We start from the raw sequence: 25,241 nt of genomic DNA on the forward strand, positions 1-25,241 counted from the left end.
ATTCTGAATTTAAAACCAGACAAGAGTTGACATGAACCCTTCAATTAATGTTTCCACGTATTCTTTAATAAGTAAGGACAGATGGTACTGGACCATATATAATACCACATAAAGAGGTTATTTTGGATTGCTGCTCTGTGCCAGTGCTCTATGGTTGAACCAGACCTTCAATTAGATGTTAGAACTTTTTAGGTGGCATTAAACTTTTTCTCTTCCTTTTTTTTAAAAGGGACACTATAGTTACCAGAACAACTACAGCTTATTGTATTTGTTCTGGTGAGTATAATCAGTTCCTTACAGCTTTTTGCAGTAAGCACTGTCTTTTCAGAGATAATGCATTGTTTACATTACAGCATATGGATACCTGCACTGGCCACTCCTCAGATGGCTACTAGAGGTGCTTCCTTGGGCAGTGCTGGTTCTGTCCTTGATCTGCAGCCTTGACAAGCTCAGCCAATCTAAAGCTTTCCTTTGAGTAAGCATTGTGATTGGCTTTGAACACCAATTCTGATGATGTCAGCCAAGCAGGCAGATCAGGGGCAGAGCCAGCAGTAGCAGACTGGAATGAAGGTACACTTTTACTGTATTTAGGGGCGCAATGGAGTGTCAGGGGGGCTAGATGGGGTTTTTAACACTATGGGTTCAGGAATACATGTTTTTCTCCCTGACCCAATAGTGTTCCTTTAATGTTTGCTTCTCTTACAAAAACAAATGTTAAAAATACAGTGTCTAATGAATGGAAAAGGAAAAATGCTTTTTGAAATGTGCATATGCTACATGATTCAGCTAGACACATAGAAGTTGACTTGGTCTCCCAGAATCATGACTTTCTTGTAATTGTAAATCCTAGCTTTTCTATATATGCTCTAAAGAAGAAATCGCCGACGCCCCGTCACTGAACACATGTAAACGAAATGTTTTGTTTTTTTACTGCAGTAACAGTGATAGAATGTGGTCTGTTGATAGTCACTGCTGATTGGCTGGGACTTGTGTCCCCATTGGGTATAAAGGTAACAAATACAAATATGGGTGCGGTAGAGTCAGCTTACTCTAGCTTAAATAGTGAAACTAATAGCTAGGAATTAAAGTATAGAAATGTAAAAAGGCCGATGTCATGCCAGGGGGGCATAATTGATTGTTGCACAAGAATTTTGCCATTTAAAGGACCACTATAGTGCCAGGAAAACATACTCGTTTTCCTGGCACTATAGTGCCCTGAGGGTGCCCCCACCCTCAGGGTCCCCCTCCCGCCTGGCTCTGGAAAGGGGAAAAGGAGTAAAACTTACCTTTTTCCAGCGCTGGGCGGGGAGCTCTCTGCCTCCGATCCTCCTCCGTTCCGCCCCGTCGGCTGAATGCGCACGCGCGGCAAGAGCTGCGCGCGCATTCAGCCGGTCGCATAGGAAAGCATTATCAATGCTTTCCTATGGACGCTTGCGTGCTCTCACTGTGATTTTCACAGTGAGAATCACGCAAGCGCCTCTTGCGGCTGTCAATGAGACAGCCACTAGAGGATTTGGGGGAAGGCTTAACCCATTTATAAACATAGCAGTTTCTCTGAAACTGCTATGTTTATAAAAAATGGGTTAACCCTAGCTGGACCTGGCACCCAGACCACTTCATTAAGCTGAAGTGGTCTGGGTGCCTAGAGTGGTCCTTTAATGTAATTTGTGCAGTGCATATATGAATTGGCCACTTGGTTGCAAGGTCAGATGACAGAAGAGATAATGTAAATGGTATAGGAATGTTGAGGGGGCAGATGGTTTGCAACATAGATTAATCCTTTGATTAATCAAAGGCTCTGCAGGGTGTGAGATTCTACACTTGAGATGCCTGGATGTCTAGTTCCGATGTAAACTAGCTGGCTTCAGCCATATGGCCTGTACCTCCTAATTGATGAGTTGATTTCTTTGATATGTTAATGTTCATTAGCTTTCAAGAAAAACAACCCTTGTGTTCCAGTATCATATCCAAAATAAACATTAATATTTACCCACAGATTAATAATTAAGCCTCATTCTTATTATATTTAGAATGGGACAAGCGCAATCTTATTATCAAGCCCAAACATGATTTGCGTGACTTAACCATAGGGGAAGGGATTGTGATGTCCGCTATATTGGGTCACAAGTAAGGAGGATGACATATCTATGGAATGGAAAAATGGTAACAAATTCATAGATACAATTATTATTTCTGTGGTAAGTACATAAGAGGAGAAAGAACCAAATGTTTCCATTTGGATTGATGTTGGTCTGGAACACAAAAATAACGTTACCTGAAGAGACTAATTATTGAGTGTTTTGCAATAGCTTACATATTGTGCTAAGTTGTATTTGGTGGGTTTTAATTATTCAGTTACCTGGGGGACCAAGGCACCCCATTTATAAATTGTCTTTGTGATGGCGGCATTAAAATAGTAATATTTATATTATGCTTAAGTGGGGCTGGTGTTAAGTGGGATTTTATAATTATTTCCGGTCTAGTGCAGACAAATAGTGAACTTTAACCCTTTCACCACCACAACTATGTCATGCACACTTTTGATGTAGGGTGTGTTCGTGACAAACGCCTAGATTAAAAGTAATTTCATGGTGTGCTTGGTGAGTTTAACCCCTTAAGGACACAACTTCTGAAATAAAAAGGAATCATGACGGAATAGATCCGTCATGTGTCCTTAAGGGGTTAAAGCTCACCTTTCTTTCATCAATATAGTAGCTGTGTGATTGGTTTCCCTTCCAGCCAATCTAACAGCTCCATTAATACTGTATACAGCATCACGATTGATGTCATAGTCGGAAAATTTTCAAGTAGGCCCAAGTCCCATTAAATTGTTTTTCATTGTTGCCTATTAGAATAGTGTGGGGCTGCTTGAAACAGCAGACTTGAAATCACTTTCCTTAAATATAATTTATGTAAATAGATTCCATTGTGTCTTGCTTATTATACATTTGACTATTTTTTTAGAATTGGGAGTTATATTTTGCCTCATCCTGCAACATAAAAAACATTAAAAAAGCAAGGCACCATTTTTGTTGCACATTATTGCTTTATGACACCTTGTAAAAGTACTTCATACAAGGAAACTCCCAACATACTAGCATGCAGCACATTAATGTTATATATGTGAGGTACAACACAATTGTAATGACGTTTTTATTTGTAATGTGAGTGCATACTAAATACTTCCTGACCCCACTGTGCTTTGCTGAAAGTTATGGCCTTTACTGCTCTGCGCTTAGGGGCCCCGCAGTGCACAGTATTACGCTTTTTATTGCATAGTGTAATGTCACTCAGCGTGCACGATGGGATATTAAAATATTGATCTACGTTATGAAATAAAAGAGAGATTACGTCAGGTCAAATACATTTTCTCACTTTTAATTTAGAACACCAATAGGCATGTTTAGGTGTTTCATGATGCAAATTTTAGAAACTATTGGTGGAAGCTGACATTTTACTAGGTGGGAATCACAGACTACATATATTAAATTTGACTCTACTCCCCTTCTATTATAATTACGTGTTGGACTTGTATGAAATATCAAAATGACTGTCTGAAAAAATATATATATGTTTAATTAGTTAATATTTAATTTGCTAATTACAACACACCTGTAAAAACTAAATAACTAAAATTAGAAGTATGAGTGAGCAGAAAAAAAAACCATCACCATGCAGGATAAAACCCAAGCTTTACACTACAAGCTCTATTCCTTACCTGCAGACTGCTCTTTAAGTAGTAAGTATGAGTTTGTTAGGATTTTGAATTATTATTCAGAGAACGCCCTTGCTCAGACACCCTGCTGAAGATTAAATGGCGCATTTCAGAAATCGCTTGTTGATATAGACTGATCATGTGTCGTTGCCCCTGGAAAAAATTTTGATAGTTTTATCCTGTCGTGGGCAAATGTTGTAGACTACATCTCCCCCCATGCTTTGCCAGCATTATGGTTGTAATGAAGGTTGCCTATCTCTGGGTTAGTCTAGCAAGATTTTTTTTTAAATCAACAAAATTAAAATTAAATTAATTTATCAACAATTTTCTGATGGGGTCCTACCCTAAGTGCTTGAATAACTGCAATTCCTTCTTTTTTACACGGTATGTTTGTTTCCTTGCATCTGATGAATAGGCCATCATTGGTATTGTTTATTGTTAGTTTGGTAGATTTTATCATCCCCGATTGTATGATAGTAAGTACACAGTATCACACCTTTCTACACCTCTCTCTCTCTCTCGTCTCAATCTGTCACATGTATAATATACACATTAAGAGATTGAGTATTTTTGGCATTTTCAAATACGTTCTTTTCATACCACCTTATTGCTCAAGGCCAATTCATCACTGTCTTGAAATGTTAAAATGAATATTAGATCATTATGTAACACCGGCAGGTTTGCTGCGTTTCTTTTGAAGTTATAATGATTTAAGCAGGGTGTGTTAGACGTCTCATTTCAATCTTCTTGAATCCAGCCAAGATTAAACAGACAGTGGAATACAAAGCAACACATACACATATTTCCAACGTTTACTCCAAGCAGAGAAAGCAGTGTGTTATTTCTTACTATGAAGAGCGGTGTGACCAAGAGATAGATGAGCCTATGTGGAATGGAGCCAACATTGGCTTGTATCTGCTCTTCAACAAGGACAAGCAAGGGAACACACATACAGAGATGTGTGCCATATAATGCACTGATCCCCTTCCTTCTGCTAGATTACTGGCAGGGGGTACATGTTTGCAGGGAGGTATTTTTTGGACCCTTTAGAAATTTGAGGGTTGTCTTGGCTTTAACCATGATGACCTAGTTACATGAAATTATTGCTAATGGCAAAAGTTACACAGTACAAATTTGTAAAACTGCAGAGGAAAATACTCTTTCATCACGAGAAGACAATTTAGATCAGAGTTATACAAAAGGTAGATCCACCAAATAATCCCCTAAAGTAGGCACGGCATCATGGGAGTTGTAGTTCTACTGCATCTGGGGGTCTATCTCATCTTCCTCGCATTACAAGATCATTGTTTGTTATGTGCTGTGTTAACCTGAAGAGAGACCTGGCAAATGTTACACATGGTTAACCCGGCAATTGAACTGGATACAAACGTGTAAAATCAATTATTAAGTAGTTTGGCCAATGACCATATTAGATTTCCTAAAAAGCAAGCACCTATCAAATGCTCGGTATTTATTAGTAGTAATTGGCTCTCATTCCTGTTTGTATCAAACGGCTGCACATGTGGAATGCAGACATTGTTTGCTAGGCCTTTGGTGCAGTTTGCAGCACTTGGCATATGTTTACTGTAACCTATGTCTGTTCTGCATTCTAATGAGAACTCAGAGGGTTAATTTCCCTGCAGGCATTCAATAAGAATGGCCATAAACCCAATGCTATAAAATATCAGTATAAGGAGAGCCGCAGCTTAATCGACATTTTAGATAACTGCAACACATTTTCAATATAGCAACCGACATACTGTATTAATTTAGTATGCCCATTAAATTGTAACAAACAGGCTAGACTTGTAATTGTTGTTCCTCTAAATTATCCAAATGTGCTCAAATGAGTAGCATTTTAAACATAATGGATACTGTAATCCTTACATCATATACATTAACCTGAAAATACTTCTACTCTCCGTGCTTTAGAAAGCAACCTCAATAGCTTCCTATCCCACATAGCAACCACATACACATCATCCCCAGCTCACAGTTACAACAACCCTGCACATTCACCTTCAACTCTCAGCATATACATCCCACCCTGTACATTCCCCTTCTCCCCCCAACATCTACACCCACCCTTCACATTCCCCCTCTCCTCCCAACACCTACACCCACCCTGTACATTCCCTTTCTCCTCCCAACACCTACACCCACCCTGTACATTCCCTTTCTCCTCCCAACACCTACACCCACCCTGTACATTCCCCTTCTCCTTCCTGAATTTACACCCACCCTGTACATTCCCCTTTTCCTCCCAACACCTACACCCACCCAGTACATTCCCCTTCTCCTCCCAACACCTACACCCACCCAGTACATTCCCCTTCTCCTCCCAGCACCTACACCCACCCTGTCCATTCATTTTCTCCATCATGAATCTACACCCACCATGTACATTCCCCTTTTCCTCCCAACCCCTACACCCACCCAGTACATTCCCCTTCTCCTCCCAACACCTACACCCACCCAGTACATTCCCCTTCTCCTCCCAGCACCTACACCCCCCCTGTACTTTCCCCTTCTACTCCCAACACCTGCACCCACCCTGTCCATTCATTTTCTCCTTCATGAATCTACACCCACCCTGTACATTCCCCTTCAGTTCACAATACCTACACCCACCCTGTACATTCCCCTTCAGTTCACAATACCTACACCCATCCTGCACACCCTCTGAGCGTCCATAAGCACTCAGTCACTCCTAGTTCAAATCCCAATGATTTAATAAAAAAACCCTGCCAGTCACTTCCACCTATTTAGTCACCAACACAGTCCCATACCCTATTAGCTCACACCCATTCAGCTACATACTAAATAACCAACCACTATCGACCTACTCACGCACTCACTCACTCACTCACTCACATAGTCACACAACATAGGCAATCATTCAGTACAATCTGGAGTTTAGTAAATAACCCAGATAGTCTCACACATCATGAGCATCTCACATACGCTGTATTTTCTATCCAATTTCTAATAGTACAGCTGAATAGATAGACAGATGAATAGCTTTTCATACACGGGTAAATGATGTGATGATGCACACAGAACGCAAGCAGAATAATCACTGTGTTGTTTTTGCAACTAACTAGATAATGTCTACCCACATCTACCCCCCGGCTGGGTATATAATCATATCTATTACATATATGTCTGAAAGCTATAACAGAAATTGTATGCAGGCAGAAGATCACATGTGCTGTTGTGGCCTTTCAGTAAATGATGCACAATTAAGCTGTGAGGCTCTAAAATGTTTACTATTACATCCCATAAACATCTCATTTATCGTTCAAGTGTGGCGTGTGGCTTGATGAGGTATGTTAAAAAAAAGAACTTCTGTTTAAATAAAAAAAAATCTAACCCCAGCATAATGTCCAGTGCTATACAAAAGAAAGTGGAATATAAATACACAAGATTTAACGAGTTACTATAGGCATCAAAACAACTTAAAGGAACACTATTGTCACCTAAATTACTTTAGCTAAATAAAGCAGTTTTAGTGTATAGATCATTCCCCTGCAATTGCACTGCTCAATTCACTGTCATTTAGGAGTTAAATCACTTTGTTTCTGTTTATGCAGCCCTAGCCACACCTCCCCTGGCTATGATTGACAGAGCCTGCATGAAAAAAAAAACTGGTTCCACTTTCAAACAGATGTAATTTACCTTAAAAATAATTGTATCTCAATCTCTAAATTGAACTTTAATCACATACAGGAGGCTCTTGCAGGGTCTAGCAAGCTATTAACATAGCAGGGGATGAGAAAATCTTAATTAAACAGAACTTACAATAAAGAAAGCCTAAATAGGGCTCTCTTTACAGGAAGTGTTTATGGAAGGCTGTGCAAGTCACATGCAGGGAGGTGTGACTAGGGTTCATAAACAAAGGGATTTAACTCCTAAATGGCAGAGGATTGAGCAGTGAGGCTGCAGGGGCATGTTCTATACACCAAAACTGCTTCATTAAGCTAAAGTTGTTCAGGGTACTATAGTGTCCCTTTAAGCTTAATTAAGCAGTTTTAGTGTATAGATCATGCCCCTGCAGTCTTATTGCTTAATTCCCTGCCATTTAGATATTAAATCACTTTTATTTCTGTTTATGCAGCACTAGAGCGTCTGTGTATGTGTACTGTGTGTATTGTGTATCTGCGTATGTCTGTATGTTTGTAGTTTGTGAATACTGTATGTGTGTAATGTCTATCTGTGTGTGTAGTGTGTGTATCTGTATGTCTGCGTATCTGCATGTGTGGCAGTGTGTGTATATGTATGTGTCAGTGTCTGTATGTGTCTGCGTGTATGTCTGTATGTCTGTGTATCTACAGGCGTATCAGTGTATATGTACATCTGTATGTGTGTAAGTATCTGCATGTGTGTCAGTTTTTGGTACATATACTGACACAAATACAGTTGCACAGACACACTGATACACATGCAGATATACAGACACACAAACACTGACACACATGCATATAGACAGCCACAGTGTGTAGGTAAGTGTATTGGCTGCAGTGACACAAGCTACATCCCCAGCATACACACAGACACACGCTACATCCCCAGCACGCACACAGACACATACTACATCCCCAGCACATACACAGACACACTAAATCCCCAGCATACACACAGACACACACTTCATCTCCAGCACACACACATAGAGACACTACCATTGCAGAAGCATGTATGTTGTTTTGGGGGGGAGGGCAACATTTCATACTTGGATCCAGGCAGCACAATGTCTTGGGTCGCCCCTCCCTGGCTGTAACCACAGCTTGCAAAAAAAAAGTTTAATTTTCAATCAGATGTTAGCTTGCTTTATAAGTTTCTATCTCCTGCTCTGTAAATGGAACTTTAAAGGAATATTCCAGGCACCATAAAAACATTATCTTAATTAAGTTGTTATGGTACCAGGAGGCCATCAAACACACTCTTACCTCAAGGGGTTAAACTGTTCTTGAATGGCTTAACGCCAAAGCAGCCTCGACCACCGATCCTCAAGTCCCCCAAGTGGCATCCGGCTTCTAAAATTTCAGTTTCAGGAGGCGCGGAGTGCCGTCGGGCAGGGGGTGCTACTGATTGGCAGAGAGCGGTCAACTGGTCAGTGACCATTCACAAAACTTTCTTGGAAAAATAACCTTTTTCAAGCCAGTTTTGTGAATAGGGAATCACTGATAGGCTGACAGCGTCAGCTAATTGCTCTTAGCAATTCAGTGACACCCTTCCCCGGCTGTACTCCACGCTTCCTGAAACTAAAATTTCAGAAACCTGATGGTGCCGCGGTGGGAGTGGGAGGGGGAATTTGAGATCGCCTCTGGAGGCAACTTTGGGGTTAAACTGTTCGAGAATAGTTTATCCCTTGAGGTAAGAGAGCACCCAGAGACCTACTGGCACCATAACAACTTACTTTCGATGAAATTGTTATGGTTTTTAGAGATACCTAAACTATCACTTTAATCAAACACAAAAAGCTCCTGTGAGGTCTAGAAGGCTATTAACAGAGCAGGAGATAAGAAATTCTAAATTAAATAGACTGTGCTATAAAGGAAGTTTAAACATCAGACCTCACTTTACAGGAAGTGTTTAGGAAGGCAGTGTAAGTCACATGCAGGGAGGTGTGGCTAGGACTGTGTAAACAAAGTGATTTAACTCCTAAAAAGCTGAGAATTGAGCAGTGATACTGCAGGTGCATGATCAATACAAAATATATTTTAAAAAAATAAGTAAAAGTATGGCGCTAAATACTAAAACATGCAATGCAATGAATAAAAGAAGCTGCACCTTATACTGTGAAAAAACTCAAATCACACACATCAAGAAAAAACAACAACAATAAAGTGCCTCAGTATTGTGTGGTTCCATCAATGGGTTTGGTTGTGGTAGTGTATCTCTTGTGTTATACAGCACTATTTTTTTTATATATGCACACCTCAAGATTGATATGTATATATTTTGTGTATTTGCACTCTCAATGCTGAGTATTATTGGTATTGTCTTAAAGACACAGCAAACTTTATTGTTGTATTTTTTTTTTGCCTGATCTATACAGCAAAACTGCTTCCTTAAGCTAAAGTTGTTTTGGTGCGTAGAATAGTGGAGATATTGTTGGTGTGTAACCTAGATCTAACTAAACCTACTAGCACTGCAAGGCTAGGAAAATGTTAGTTGGCATAACGCAATGAACTTAGTAATATAATTGTTGCTCATGTATGAAATATACAATGTAAACATGTAAAATATACGTATATATTTTGTAGTCCACACATGAGATGAAAGATATTGGTTTGTTTTAAAGAGAGCCTCTTTAAAGGGATACTATAGTGTCAGGAATACAAATCCCCTTATCTCCCTCCCCCCGACGGACCGCGATGAGCGGGCGCTAATGCGCATGTGCAGCAAATTTCCCGCATGCATTAGACTTCCCCATTGGAAAGCATTTAATCAGTGCTTTCCTATGGGGAAAAATCTGACGCGTGAGGACGTCCAGCGTCAGACACCGGCCAAAGGTCAGTTTCAATTCGAGAAGCCTTCTAGTGGCTGTCTGAAAGACAGCCATTGGAGGCTGACTTAGAGCTGCAATGTACACATTGCAATTTCTCTGGAACTGCAATATTTTACATTACAGCACTAGGTGCAAAAGGGACACTGTACCCAGACCACTTCAATGAGCTAAAGTGGTCTGGGTGCCTACAGTGTCCCTTTAAAGAAGCAATCTGCCATATACTGGAGAACAGCTTCCATAGGCCCATAGTACCAAAATGACTACAGTGAGCTATAGTGTGTATGAAGCTCAGACTGTCTCTTTAATGCTTAGAATATGATGTGATCAAAATAAATGTCTTCTCCCATGCTTCTAAAAATAACCAATAAACTATAAAACATAAGTTCCATCAAGGAAAGGCAATTGCTAAATATATGTATTGGCAAAGAAAGGTCAACTCTTTCACACTGAAACCCAAAATGTTTATTTTTGTATTTCGTGGATTTATTTTCCTTTACTCAGGAGACGCTGTGTATTTTTAATTTCAGAGAATTGGGTCATGGCTTTGTATTTTTATTTTATACTTTTTTCTTCTAGACCATTCCTTTTTGTGGCCACATAAAAGGAGGGATGAGACCAGGAAAGAAAATATTGATTATGGGGATTGTTGGCGTAAACCCAGAGAGGTAAGAACCCTTCTGATTTTATTCAATAAATGGCTGAATTTTTTTTTTAGAATAAATTGTTTTATTTTCCATAAAGTAAACAGTGGGATACAGAAAGAAAATAGGGAGGGGAAAATAATACACGCGGATCAGACAATTCATACACTGAATATCAGACAGGGTGGTACAAGTGACATCAGGCACTAGTGCAAGTCAGGTCCAAGTTTTATATCTATTATATGTGTCTATTATCGGTAGAGGTGAAGTTAAAGCGAAAGTGAAAGTGGGGAGCGGGCCCCCCTGTTATGTTGTACGTATGTAATGTATGCCTTAGTAGAGTACACTATGTAGAATGGGAAGCAGAGCCTTGTGCTTAAGGCTTACCTGTGCGTGTATCAAACATTACTGGGGGAGCCCGTATGTTGTGCTACATCTTATTCTGTGTGTGGTTCAGGAGGTATACCTAGCAGATTATTACCTAAATGGAGCTTTGTATTAATTCAAACGTTGTTACATCTATTAGTCTACAGATAACCTCGGGTCTGCCTTGTTTGAGATGGAGTAAGGGTGTCTGGTGAGTCCGGAGATCACCCTCAACGGTCCCATAGATCTTAGGTGTCCAGTATATTAGTGCCAAGTTTTTCTCGTCGACTTTGTATTCTGTCTGATCTTATCCTCTGCTTCAGTTAGGATAAAGAAAGAAAGGGGGGGGGAGTAAGGGGGGGAAAGGGGTAGGACCACAACTTAATGCAGGTTCGATCATCCACTTAGGCTGGTTGGCCGATGTAGCCTGTATATAGATAGAGGACTATACGGTTTTAGGTTTCAATGGTTCGTTTGGTTTGTCCTATGTGAGTTCTTGCCACATGTGTTTTCGGTTACAGTTCTTTAGTTTCGATTACTGGTTCTTGACCGCCTTCGGTCGTGTTTTCGTATCGGGGTTGTGTATGTGTGTGGCTTCCAGCCATGGCTTCCACAGTGTCTCTAGTTTCTTAGTTGTGTTGTGTGACTCAGAGGAGAGTAGTTCGTACCGATAATATTGGTGGGTTTTCCCTGTTAGTTCCTTGTTTGTCGGGCAATATGTGGTTTTCCAGTTAAGTGCTAGGAGATTTCTAGCTGCCAAGATGATTATGGTTGCTAGTTTTCTAGTGTTCTGTGGCCCAGCTTCTGTGAATAATAATAACAGGCCAATTGTGGGAGTGAGCGTGGGGCAGGTTCCTGTGCCTAAAGTTATCAGAGTTTTAACGTGAGACCACAACGGTTTTATCAGTTCACATTCCCACCAGATATGAGTCATATGTCCTGGTGCGGACTTGCATCTCCAACAGTTGGGCTCTATTGCTGGGTATATTTTGTTCAATCGTTGTGGCGTAAGATACCAGCGGAAGACTAACTTCCTGTGGGCTTCCATGTGGGAGAAACATGATGTAGTACCCCGTAGAGCATCTAACGATTTGAGACATTGTTTTGATGTTAACTCGGGAATTCCTTCTTTTTCCCATTGCAAAGTATATGTAAAGTGCTGCGGTGGATGGCCATCCAGCAAAGTTCGATAACAAAGAGATAAAGTTTTTGGTGTCGTCAGAGCCGAGAGACATATATTGATGAGGTTCGCCTGGCATGTCTGCCTATAATCAAGCTTGCCGTTTGGAAATTCGACTTTAGTGGTAATGATGCTTTTCAATTGGAGGTACGGGAAGATAAAGGAATTTGGTCATTTGTATTTCTTTTGTAGGTCAGGGAACGGTAAGATCTGTGATCTATAACATAAGTCTTCGATACGATGTATCCCCAATTCTGTCCAAGTTTTTAGTGAGAGCCACGGGGAAATTGCTTCTAGTGCTGTTAGGGGAGCTCTTGAGTTAAAACGCTTGTCTTTGGTCGAACCGATGTGGGCAAGGTCCCAGATCTTCATAGTAAGTAGAATTTTTATGTATTAAGAACCGAATCACAAAATTTAGGCAAAAATAGCGGATAAAATGAAAATGAAATAGAAAACAAAAAAACGCCAATTCAGGTATAGGCATAACTTGTGTATTTTAGCCCAAATTTTACAATTTTATTTTCATCTTACTATAGTTAAATGTTTAGTAAATAGCCCACTGTGGCTAGCTCTTTGTATTGATTTGCTTTAGTCTGGCCATGAGATTTGTGTTGGCTATGCTAATAATCTTTGCCTTCCAAGGAGGAGACGGCGATAAAAATGGACTTACCCACAATCCATTTTGAGTTTTCATTGGCTTTATTTGTTCGATCTTACTATGGTTTTATCAACTCAGTTGGTTAAAGGTTAAAATAATTGATTTCTTACATATGTTGGCTGTGCTGATAAAAAGCCTTTTATCATGCAGCGGGTTCCTGCTATATTCATATGTTTTGTATTTCTTATCTAGCATGCTTATCCAGGAACTTTAAATAGAGTCTTGATTGCACTCACAGTATCAATGGAAATATAAAACAAAACAAAACATTGAGATCAGACAAAATCAGCTGTACATTATGTGAAATCATTTTGTATAATTTTTAACTATTTTCTTTTTCTCAGCTTCGAGATCAGGCTGACATGTGGGGATTTAGGAGAACCAGCTGCTGACGTGGCTTTTGATCTAAAAGCAGATTTCATTGACAAACAACTTCTCCGGAGAGCTTGTGTGTCTGGGGAGTGGGGAGAGAACGAAACAGCTATTCCTTATTTCCCTTTTATACCGGATCAGCCTTTCAGAGTAAGTTGAACAGAGGTAGCACTGTTAACTAACGGAAAAATGTATCCATGTATTATGGGCTTCCAAAGGACGTAAAATAGTGTGAATTCAGAAATTACATCTTGTTAACATACGCTCATAAGCACAGATGTGCGTTAACATAATGTGTTGTCCTTTTGGAGAGCTGAGATTCCCATCATCCTTTGCAAACGGAGTTTAGATTAAAGGGCATTTAAGCTAGAATTTAGATTAAAGCATTCTCTCTGAGAGTTTATGGAATGCAAATCCATATAGATAATTAAATGAAAAAATAGATAAGATGTGCTCTAAGTGCCCAACTTCATTTTATTAGTTAGCCCTCCTCCACCTGTCATAGCTCTCCTACTGTTGCAGAGGTTCAGTGACAAGAGACCCTGTTTATCCTCACTCTTTTGTTTATTATTTCCTTAAATCTTGTGCAGTGCAGCCAGTGGACTTATCGGTAAGTATTAGAAATAGTCCCTGAGCTATTCAGGCCCCAGGCTCATTCAATTTGGCTTAATTTAATTGCAGTACTGTATAATATGTCAAAGGAAAACCATGGTAAAAAATGACCCCATATTTTTATGAATAATTATAATGCATTAAAAATAAGTCTCCACCCCCGCAACCCTACAAAGAAAACAAAAGAAAAAAAAATAGATACTCATTTTCCAAGATCCTGAAGCCGCACAACCGAGACGGGCCAAATGCAGCCTCTGGAAGAGCCCTTCCTGACTAGGAAAAGGGGCTTCATCATTCAAGGCCTCTCAATTGCTTTATAGGGTTTGATTAAACAAGGAAGTATGTGCTGTTCAGAAAGAAAAGTGAATCCTAATTAGTTTCAGAAGCCAGTTCTGCAGATAATGAAAGAACATTTTTAGGGCTTAGGGAATATTTGTTCAAATTTGAATATTTTTTTTTTTTTTTTTGCAAGACTTAATTATATGCATTCAAAATATATTTGTGGACATACAGGCTCTCTAGCAGTAACTAACCCTTTGTGTATCTCAGTATTTAGTCATCTGCATGAAAACTGTGAACTATATCTGGTAGAAATAAATCATCAGTTAGAAATGGATCCCAGACTCTTGCTGATGCAAATAGTTTTTTTTTTTTTTGTCAATTCTTTATTTTGGTGATGACAGTTACAGTGCGACCGGTATGCATTGTGTGGCTTGTGCAGAAGCCCGAAGGTGTCTTGGTAACCGTCTGATTTTTTTTTTTTCGTAACATGTATATCATGCATAAAAGACATACAAAAAATAAGCATAATAAATGTAATAAACATATGTCACGTATTATTGTTGTATGAGGATAAGTGATCTGTTTTGCATGTTGCTGTGTGTATGCGTCAGCTGTGTTTGTTTCGTATTGTACCCTTCTGTGTTGTGTTATATTTTGTCTCTGTGTTGGTCCTGCCTCTGCGGTCTGGGTTTCCCCCAGCAGTCAGGTGTCGAATTGTTCCCACAATGCCCATACCTTTTGGTAAGTGGTTGTGGTGTTTCGCACCTGGGCCGTTAATCTGTCCATCAGACAGATGTCTCTGATTTTCGTCTGTACTAGCGTAGTAGGTGGGGTTTCTGACTTGATCCAGTGTTGCGCTAGAGCCCTACGTGCTGCCAGGTTTAGTAGGTTTAAGAGTCTCTGGCTATACTTGTCTAGCCCGTCTGTCGGCCTGGATAGGAGACAAGCCCATGGGTCTGACGTCAGCTTTTTCTGTAGGATGCATGAATTCAATTCTGTCACCTCTTTCCAGTAAGTTTTTGCTTTGGGGCATTGCCAACACATGTGGATGTATGTGCCTTTTTCCCCACACAGTCTCCAACATGTGTCCGAGGGGCTCAGTTCCATGTGGCATTGTTTTGTTGGGGTGGTGTACCATCAGAATAGAATTTTGTACATTTGTTCCTGTAGTGTGGTGCATATGGATACCTTGGAGCTTGCTTCCCATATGTCTCGCCACTCCTCCCCCTCCAGCTTCTCGCCCAGATCAGTTTCCCACTTGTCCGTGTAAGTTAGTGTACCCCATTCCCCTGACTCCCCACCAATGTGGTTGTATAGAGTTGTGATCAGTTTCGTGGGCATGTGATCGTTAAGACACATGCGTTCGAAAAAGGTTATTTGTTTGGAGATTGCTGTCTTAACCTCCGTGGTATGGGCGAAATCTCGGATTTGAATATAGCGAAAAAAGTCGCGGGTCGTCAGGGGTGCTAGGGTCTTGAGATAGTCATAGGTAATGACCTGATTGTCTTGGTACAGGTGTGTGTATCTCCTTATCCCCGTGGCCTCTATGCCTTTAAAGGCTTTTGTGTGAATCCCGGTGGGAACGCTCTGTTGCGCAGTACCGGTGTCATGGGAGAGGGATTATTCATGAGCTGTTGTTTTATGGCAGTTTTGTCCCATACGTCTATCGAGTTTAGGATTGCTGGGCAAGTGGTTTTAAGGAGCACCCTGTATTTTTTTGGGGTCCATATTAAGAGTTGCGGTGGGTCCTCGCCCATCAGGGCCGTTTCTATGTCCACCCATTGGTGGTGGCCAGCAGGGCTGTGCCAGTGTGCTATTTGCGCTACCTGCGCTGCAAGATAATAGTGGTATAGGTGAGGCAATCCCAGTCCTCCCCTCCACTTGGGGTTGTATAGTACTGCCCTGGCTATCCGGGGTCTCTTTCCCTGCCATATAAACTCGTCTATCGCTTTCTGGATGTCGGCTAAATCTCCTTTGGTGACCCTAACGGGTAGTACTTGGAATAGGAATAGGAGTCTGGGCATGACGTTCATCTTTATTGAATGTAGTCTGCCTATCCATGTGATGGGTTTATCAGCCCATTTCTGTAAGTCTTTCTTTAGCGTGTGGATTAATGTAGTGTAATTCAGTTTAGTTTTTTAAAGAAATGTTTCTTTTTTTTTTTCCTATTCATTTTGCCAAGGGCAGATTATGACTTTGAGAGTAAAGCAGCTGGGTGCAGAATATACCTGCTCTGATATTTTTAATTAACAGGCCTATTCATTAGCAAAAAAAAACAAAAAACGGATTTCATTTCTTAGTTCTTATTTCGCCAGTTTTCTTCATTTGAATTTATAAATCTGAATTTTCTATAAAGGAATTCCCTTGAATATAGCTATTCGTGTAAGATGAACTGTACATGCATTATTTAAAGCTTATTTAGCATATGTCTGGTACTGGAATCTGAAACAGTTGCTAGTCATCCTTTAACAGGGCTTCTCTTAAAATGACTGATGCTGTAGGGAAACATCTGTTGGTGGTCCACCTCCAACCGCAATCCTATTTCATGTACAGAAGTTCATGTAACCTCTAAAGTAGGCCATGGTAAAAATCAGGTCTTGAAAGGTCCTATTAAAAAGTGGAACATCTCACATGTATAGCGACACTGATATATAGAGAGATATAGAAAAAGTAGGACATACCTTGATGGCTTAAGGTTTGGCTTCATGGACCAGACTACGATGACAGTGTAATATGTTATTGGTCTTTAAGGGGTTAATACCACCCATGTAATTTCAAGACTACCATATTTTAAAATAGCTATAATTCTCCCCATAAGAGCTGACAGGTATTTTTTGGAAAACACAACACTTTTCTATGGCTTTTTGCCCCTCCAATATATCTCCACCTTCCAGTGATATGTTCACCTTTCAGTGATATTGCAAATAGTCAGTGGCTCTGTTGGTACACATGGAGGGCTCACAAGAAGCTGTAAATATAATCTATATAAACGTATCACTATTTACCCGGAATAAATGCAATTAGTTTAATAGTAGCATGACCGAAAGAGGGTTAAAAGGGCTGGTCATAAATTGTCAATAGCAATTAAATTTGCCCTTTTTGTCTGAAAAACACTCCCCTAAAAAAATTGCAGCGTACAACGAAGAGTCTGTTCCGATCTAATGAATAAATAGTGGCAAGTTAAAAAAAAAAAAAAAGTAAGCAAACCAGTATTACCACCCTCCTTACATCATATTGTAAACAATGCTAATTCTCATTCTGAGAGCTAATATATTTCAGATGTGTGACCATTTAATAACCATATCAACAGACATACTTTCCATTATTTTCTCACTTTTTTTTTACGCAGATGGACAAAAAAATTCAAGATACACAGAGAGTTATTTAACCCCTTAACCCCTTAAGGACACATGACATGTGTGACATGTCATGATTCCCTTTTATTCCAGAAGTTTGGTCCTTAAGGGGTTAAGGACCAAACTTCTGGAATAAAAGGGAATCATGACATGTCACACATGTCATGTGTCCTTAAGGGGTTAAAAAGAGTTTGCTTGTATGTACAAAAATATTCAATATTTTTAATACAGGGCTTGACACATTTGTTTGGAATCTAGGAGCCAGCTTAAAAAGTCAGGAATCAGTTTTTTTTTTTAAAACAAGCAAAGTGTAATTTACGAGATATATACAATTCTTAAAGGGACACTATAGTCACCAGAACCACTACTGCTTAATGTAGTTGTTTTGGTGCCTATAGCCTGTCCCTGTAGCCTTTTCAATGTAAATGCTGCCTTTTCAGAGAAAAGGCAGTGTTTACATTGCTGCCTAGTAAAACCTCTAGTGACAGTCACTCAGACGGCACCTAGAGAGTCCTGTGTTCAGCGTCTCCACGCTCTGCATGGAAGTGCTCAATGTTACCCATAGAGAACGTGCGCAATATCCTCCCAATGCTTTCCTATAGGAAAGCATTGGTTTATCTGACATCTTAAAGATTGATTATCTCAGCCGTGAAGGCAGGACAAGCCGTGGAAAACTGGCACAGCGTGAAGAAGATGAGTAAAAACACCTCTCTCGTGATCGGAAGGGTGCAGGTACCTAAACAGACACAGAACAAGACACTCTCTGACACACACACACTGACAGAGAGAGAGAGACACACACACACACACTGACAGAGAGACACACACAAACCCACACACTGACAGAGAGACACACAAACCCATACACTGACAGAGACACACACACTGACAGAGTGACACAGACACACACACTGACAGAGAGGCAGAAACCCACACACTGACAGAGACACACACCAAACCACACACTGACAGAGAGACACACACACACGCGCACACACACACAAATTGACATTTTCCATTTTAAATTGAATCCACCTAGCCTCCCTACCTTTGGGAGAGCTGAGTGGATCTTTCCCTGGGGTCTAGTGGGCTCCTCTCTGCTCCCTGTACTGATGCCGGGGCCGGAATGATGTCATATTCCTGCTCCCGGCATCACCATACTGCGCGAGGGAGCAGAAAGGAGCTGCAGTAAGATCACTGCTCCCTCGCACGCTGCCTCAGGACGGCCGCCTCCATGCAGCCCAGAGCAGACGCCTACACGCCCCCTGAGCCGGCCGTCCACGCTCTCAGGTCGACGGGCCGGCTCCATTGTTCCCCCATTCTGCCTTTAGCTAAAGGGCTTCAAATCCCAGACGCCAGGGCAAAATTTCTAGTTGCCATGGTGACCGGATGCCTTGGATTTACCCTGTTTTATTGCATATAACCAAATATTGCAAAAATGTTTTATTTACTAATAACTAATAGACTTTTGCACAACTCCTTTTCAGCTGTGTGAGATGAATCAAAGTCATGCTAATCTATGCCCAAAGGAACTGATCTGTCCGACTCCACAGGTAAATCATGGACAGAAAGAATCATTCGGGCATAGATTAGCAGGTACTTGATTTGTTTAACGCAGCAAAAAAGGTTTTTGCACAAGGGTATTAGCTATTCAAAACAAGCTACCGGTAGTTCTATATCGCTTTTAAGAAATGAAACAGCAACGATAAAAAGTTGACATGAAATATAGACTAAGCTTAGAATAAGATAAGCTTATCTCTTATAATAGTTTTTTTTCATTGACATCAAAGGGAAAAATTATATTCAAACAGAAGAGATAAGCAGAACTCATCTAATACAAATTTAGCCCTCAAGGACGTATTCACTAACAGGCAATTATGGAAACAGGAGTATTTTTTTTAGGTCGAACAATCTAAGCTAGAAAAATAGCCAAGATGGTGATTTTGATTCCAGTTCCGCAATTTTGGATCAGTGCTTTACAATAACAGAGGATTTTGAAAGAATAAAAGTGTCATAAGCAAAGGTTACGTTCCGCATTCCTGCAGCTTCCGACTTCCAAGTCACCTTTCCTGTGACAGGCTTCTGATTGAATGAGCTGTAGGACAGTATTGGTGGAAGTCATTGCAGATTATTCACATATAGTTATTTACTAAAGGGACAATTGTCGTGAATGCAAAGTGAAATAACCATTAAATGCACCCAGATCGCTCAATATGGGTGTGAAATCGTGCTGTCATTTTAACCATACAATGTAAAACATTGCAGTTTTGCAGGAACTCCAATGTTTCCATTGCAGGGTTAAACACAACTCATGTGAGCAAATGTAGCTCGTAGCAAAGCATAGCATTCACGGCTTTCCTATGAGAAGCATTTGATTGGACGGCGGTCGGCACACATGCACATCATGTCCCCGGCGGTCTTCTACGAGGAAGTGTGCATTGGACCATTACCGAGAAAGCAACGCCACCTGGATGACGTCACAGGAGGCTGAGAGGGCAGCAGCACCGAGGGAATCTCAGCACTGGGGAAAAGGTAAGTAAAATTTTTTTTTTTTTTTTAAACATTTATTTTGCAGTTGTGGGAGCCCACCAAGCTAACTATGAACTAGCGCAATATCCTTTATTTTAAATTTTAACCCAACATTGCTGAATTGGAAACAATTTCCCAAATCAGCTATGATTCCACTTCAGCTACTTTGGCCTTATAGCTGAAATACTTTTGAATACATTTTTTAGTTTTTTTTTTCTTTTAAATTTACAGTTTTTAATTTTAGGGTAGCCAAATAGAAAATATTGTCAACTTTATATTTCCAGTTCTGCCAGTTTGGTCTACAATTCCTTTAGTCATTCCCCAGCATTTCCTGTATTAGTAAATATCCCTTTAAATACAAATATTATAATTATTTATATAGCGCCAACAAATTCCGTAGCGCTTTACAATGGGTGGATTAACAAACATGTTGTTGTAACCAGACAAGTTGGACGCACAGGAACAGAGGAATTGGGGGCCCTGCTCAATGAGCTTACATGCTAGAGGGAGTGGGGTATAGTGACACAAAAAGGTAAGGATAGTGTTAGATAAGTATTCACTCCTTCCCCAGAGAGAAATCCAATAAACGACTGATATGGTGTTGCCCTTATGTTATTTTATTCCCAATGAGTCACAGCATTTACAGAATTGCTACAGTCTATATATAGTTATGCATTTTCAGGAGATCCACCTTGTGATTTTCACGGTATATTTACTTCAAACCTTTTTTTTTAATCCTTTGGGCTGTATGCAACATACGGAAGTTTGTTTCAATCAGAGAAACGTATTTTCTTTAGTTTAAGATTCTGTGTGATACAGTCACATTTCGCTGTCTAAGTATGATGTGAGTTGTATTATCCAACAATTGTAGCGTTACATTGCATGTGGCTGAACCTCTTGGGACTTTGGACCTCTACAGTTGTGCTGACTTAATAATATAAGACAATGTGGCATTTGCCAATATGATAGCATATTTTGTTATGTTTTGTATAATGACCGCTATGTTTAAGCCAATAATTGGTATATATTGCATTTGGATCACATTGTGTAGATATTAACTGAGACAGTGTTGTATGATATGCAGCTCACATGGTACCAGACTCTATTAGTACGAATTTAATTGTAGTTTAACTATTGTAAAACAAGGTATGACAGTTCTTACAATTTTCTTTTATAGTTCACATTCTGTCTAAAAACCCCATAAGTTCTATTATATGAGATCATGGATTCATTAATGTTCCCACTCGGCTCCTGGAGTGGTATACAGTACTCTCGGTAAAAAGAATTGAATGACACTCCTATATAGCATGCCTGCTGCCAAGTGTCATTTTCCATTTCTTATATTCTATATTGTCACAAAGAATTCTAGAACTCTAGAAGTGTATTGTTTAACTATGTCAAATGACTCATTCTTCTTAAACCTATCCTTAACGTGTAGTGTAATATTTGTTAGGGTAATAATTCAGTCCTTCAATTAACGTGATCCTTTTGCTTGTCTCTAAGGAAGTATGCTTTGCCAAAAATTGCTTATTTGAAAATTATTCTCCAATTTAGTTGTAGTAAGAGCTTGGCTATTTTAACCTCCATTTATAGGAGTTTGTAGTTGTTATGTTGACGAGACAGTTGTAATTTTAATCTGATAGCCACAGGAGGCAATTTTTTTGTAAACCTGTTCCAAGGGATCCTCTGCTTTTGTCATTCCACATAAAAATTGTTTGACAAAACTGGAGTGAATTCACCGATAGCCCCCTTTCATCATAACCATTAAGTAAAATGCTGTGGTTATTGTGCTTGGAGAGTCCATTTAAAGCACAAACAACTTTTAATTAAATATACCAAAAATCTAAATATTGGTTATTTCCTGTTACATAATTGTTGGTCAGATGTGTCACACTCTGAAAAACCTTTTAATTTGTAGAAAGGTAATCCAGAGACTTTGAAGTTTATACAGTCCCTTTGTTTCCTTGCAACACCTCCCTAACAATCCTTCTGGCATATTCAGAAAGGCCAAAGTGCTTATTAGCCTTCCTCCGTTTATTCTTTCAGTTTTGGTTTATGTAAACATTCGTATGACCTTGGGAATGTTTTTGAATTTTTTTTTAAAGATTTTGCGTGGACTTCAACATCGTCATGAAATATACAAACAGAAGTCAATTAGCAAACGGACATGGAGAGGGTGGTCTAGACCAGATGCAACCAACTTTTGGCACTCCAGATGTTGTGTACTACATCTCTCCTGATGCTTTACCAGTATTATTGCCGTAAGAGAATTATGGGAGATGTATTTTCTAAAATCTGCAGTGTCTAAAGTTGCCTAACCACTGCTCTAGAGAATTTATCATTGTGTTTACTCATTCTAATATGTCTCTTTTATTGTAGATAGAAATACTTTGTGAACACCCGCGTTTCAGGCTTTTTGTGGATGGACACCAGCTCTTTGATTTTTACCATCGAGTCGAAACACTATCAGCTATCGATACCGTTAAAATCAACGGCGACCTTCAGCTCACTAAACTTGGTTGATATATAACATGCGTCTGATGCCACCAGCGAAATGAGGGCAGCTACACCTACAGCAGAACTTAAGAGGAGCTCAGTTTAATTCCTCTACAACCAGTGATCTTGTGTTAACTCCAGAGGATAACCGTCAAGCAATAGTTACAGTGAGCCATCTTTTTTATTAAGGACAATATGGTACCTCACAGGTAGTTGTTAAATAAATTAAATAACAATGACCTACTTTTTTGACCTTGAGTACAACAATTTATTTTTTTTCTTAAAGCACTTCCTATATATATATATATTGGTGACCTTTGTATTTGACTTGAAAGGAGTGTTTGTCAAGAGTTCAGCATTTGTGTAACATAATCAGCAAAATGGTCATAAGAATATTGTAATTATTGCAAAACAATCAATGAAAGCAGTTATCATCTTGAAAATGTGATGTCCTTCTCACTGATTGGCTGAATGTTATTGTCTGTGCCTGTCATTGGCTGCTGCCACTGAATTTGTGCATCAATACGAACAACAATTTTTTTTAGTAGCCATGGATATCTACGGCTGACAGACAACTTCCCATTGGTTTAAAGAATATGATAGGCTCTTCACTGACAATCAATGGTGGAGCTCCATGGATTGAGATTCATTTTAAACAATTTATGAATCAAAGTGCTGTGACGATGAGCTATAAAAAAAAACAAAAACCAATTAGTTTTGTGTGAAAACATGTTTATGCACTGAAGTGATTTAGCATAGCACAATAATATATTTATATATGGTCAGGGTATTTGCATAGAGTGTAGATAAAGTTCCTTTGCACAGAGTGTTGTCTACACTTTTTAAATGCTTCTATGGTTAGGTTTATTTATCCATTATAGCCTGCATTTGGAAAAGTAGGCATTTTCTTTTCTTTTTCTTTTTTATATATTTTTAATCAAGGTAAAATGTTAAACACTTTGAATGTATGAATGTTCTTTTTGTGTAAACAATCACTCATAAGCATCTCATCTACTTCCGATATGTATAGGTATTTTGGATATACTTAGTTACACCGTGGATACTGGCTATAGAATGTACTTTTCATGCTTTTTACATTTTTTTGTATCAACACACAGATTTTAAGACAATGCTGCCATTTTGTAATTTGTTAATTCAGGCTGTGAGTCCTAAAAACTTATTCTGAAAAATAAAACAAAAAATGACAAAAAAAAATATGATATTAAGCTTTTACGTATATGATGATACAGTCTGATAATGCCTTGATAATGACTCTTATAAAACAGGTTTCAATAATCTTAAATATTTATGGGAAGATTAACCAACGGAAAAAAGCAAGTGCTTCTCTGGGGGCCTAGTGCTAAATGTTGAGAAACATTCTGTTGGTTCCATAGTGATTGCTTTCTATTTAGCACTTTTCCCCAGAGGTTTAGATGCTTTGTCCTAATAATTCCCCCCTAATTTCCATAATGTCTGAGTGTGTAGTTATATAGATTTTTAAAATTACTCCAGTCCATCAATTGCAGCCCTTCACACATCTCTATCACTACTGTTGATCCAAAAGAAGGTGAAAACCCCAATTTGAAGTAATTTGCAGTGTTGCCACAAATTAAAAAATATAAATTTTTGACTCCAAAATGGCAGTCAGACTTCTCCTTGTGTCAACAAGTTGTTACTCCACATATTAACTATTATATCCTTGAATCTAATTTTTTTTTTTTTTTAAAGCAAACAATCTTCTAGACGTTTAACACAACCTCTTCAGGCAGAGAATCCAACATACTATTTGTTCTTATTGCACATAACCATTTTCACTGATGTAGGTGAAATCTCCTTTCTTCAAGTCTTAGTGGGTGACCTATTGTATTTTGTACAGTCCTATTTATAAGTGTGTTATCAGAGAACATTTTGTACTGCAGAAAAAGTTTTTTTCAGAACTCCATTCTGATTGGCTGAAAACAGAACACTGCAAGATGTAACAAGACTTCAAAAGATCCGTAGCGGTAAATTTTTCTTCCCCCGTAGCCATAGATAATCTAGATAACCCGGAATAATGATAGCAAAAGTAGACATGCTCTAAAAATGTGCTTCTGTATTTTTAACGTTTAAGTAAAGTGTTATTTTTAACTACGCTAAATCTAAAGCATCTTTTTCAAATTTTTCAACTTATCATAAAGGTAGAATCTGTGTGAAAAATTGCAGCGCACTGAAAAGATATACTTGAGACAAAGTAAGGACTACTTTGTCTCCTGTAACTATACATTTTTGATAAAAGGTTTAGTTTTTGTCTAAATTTCGCATCAGCCATTAGTCACGATAATTGAAGAAAACTGACATTGTCTCTTGTGATGTCCAACAGATGTCTATGGCACCTTATTGCGCATGCTTTATGATATATATATATGAAAGATTCCCCGGTCTCGGGAATCCTCCAAAACCCTGTTTGGTACTATCATGCATACCTGAGGCTACAGTAGTGATAATGGCTCTTAGTACATGAAGTTACCAGGAGTTGAAGAC

The 25,241-nt window shown here is 39.2% G+C and overlaps 1 protein-coding gene across 1 annotated transcript in view; it reads left to right on the forward strand.

The window, feature by feature from the left end:
- LGALSL (galectin like) overlaps positions 1-23,936 on the forward strand; it is a 35,630-nt gene extending 11,694 nt beyond the window's left edge. Inside the window, exons 3-5 of the mRNA XM_063443769.1 lie at positions 10,806-10,894; positions 13,419-13,596; positions 22,605-23,936. Coding sequence (XP_063299839.1) covers positions 10,806-10,894; positions 13,419-13,596; positions 22,605-22,748 — 411 coding nt within the window. The 3' untranslated portion in view covers positions 22,749-23,936. The remainder of the gene's footprint in view (positions 1-10,805; positions 10,895-13,418; positions 13,597-22,604) is intronic.
- Positions 23,937-25,241: the final 1,305 nt, after the last annotated feature.

The sequence above is a fragment of the Pelobates fuscus genome, chromosome 2 (assembly GCF_036172605.1).
Source record: "Pelobates fuscus isolate aPelFus1 chromosome 2, aPelFus1.pri, whole genome shotgun sequence".
Classification (NCBI taxonomy): Eukaryota; Metazoa; Chordata; class Amphibia; order Anura; family Pelobatidae; genus Pelobates; species Pelobates fuscus.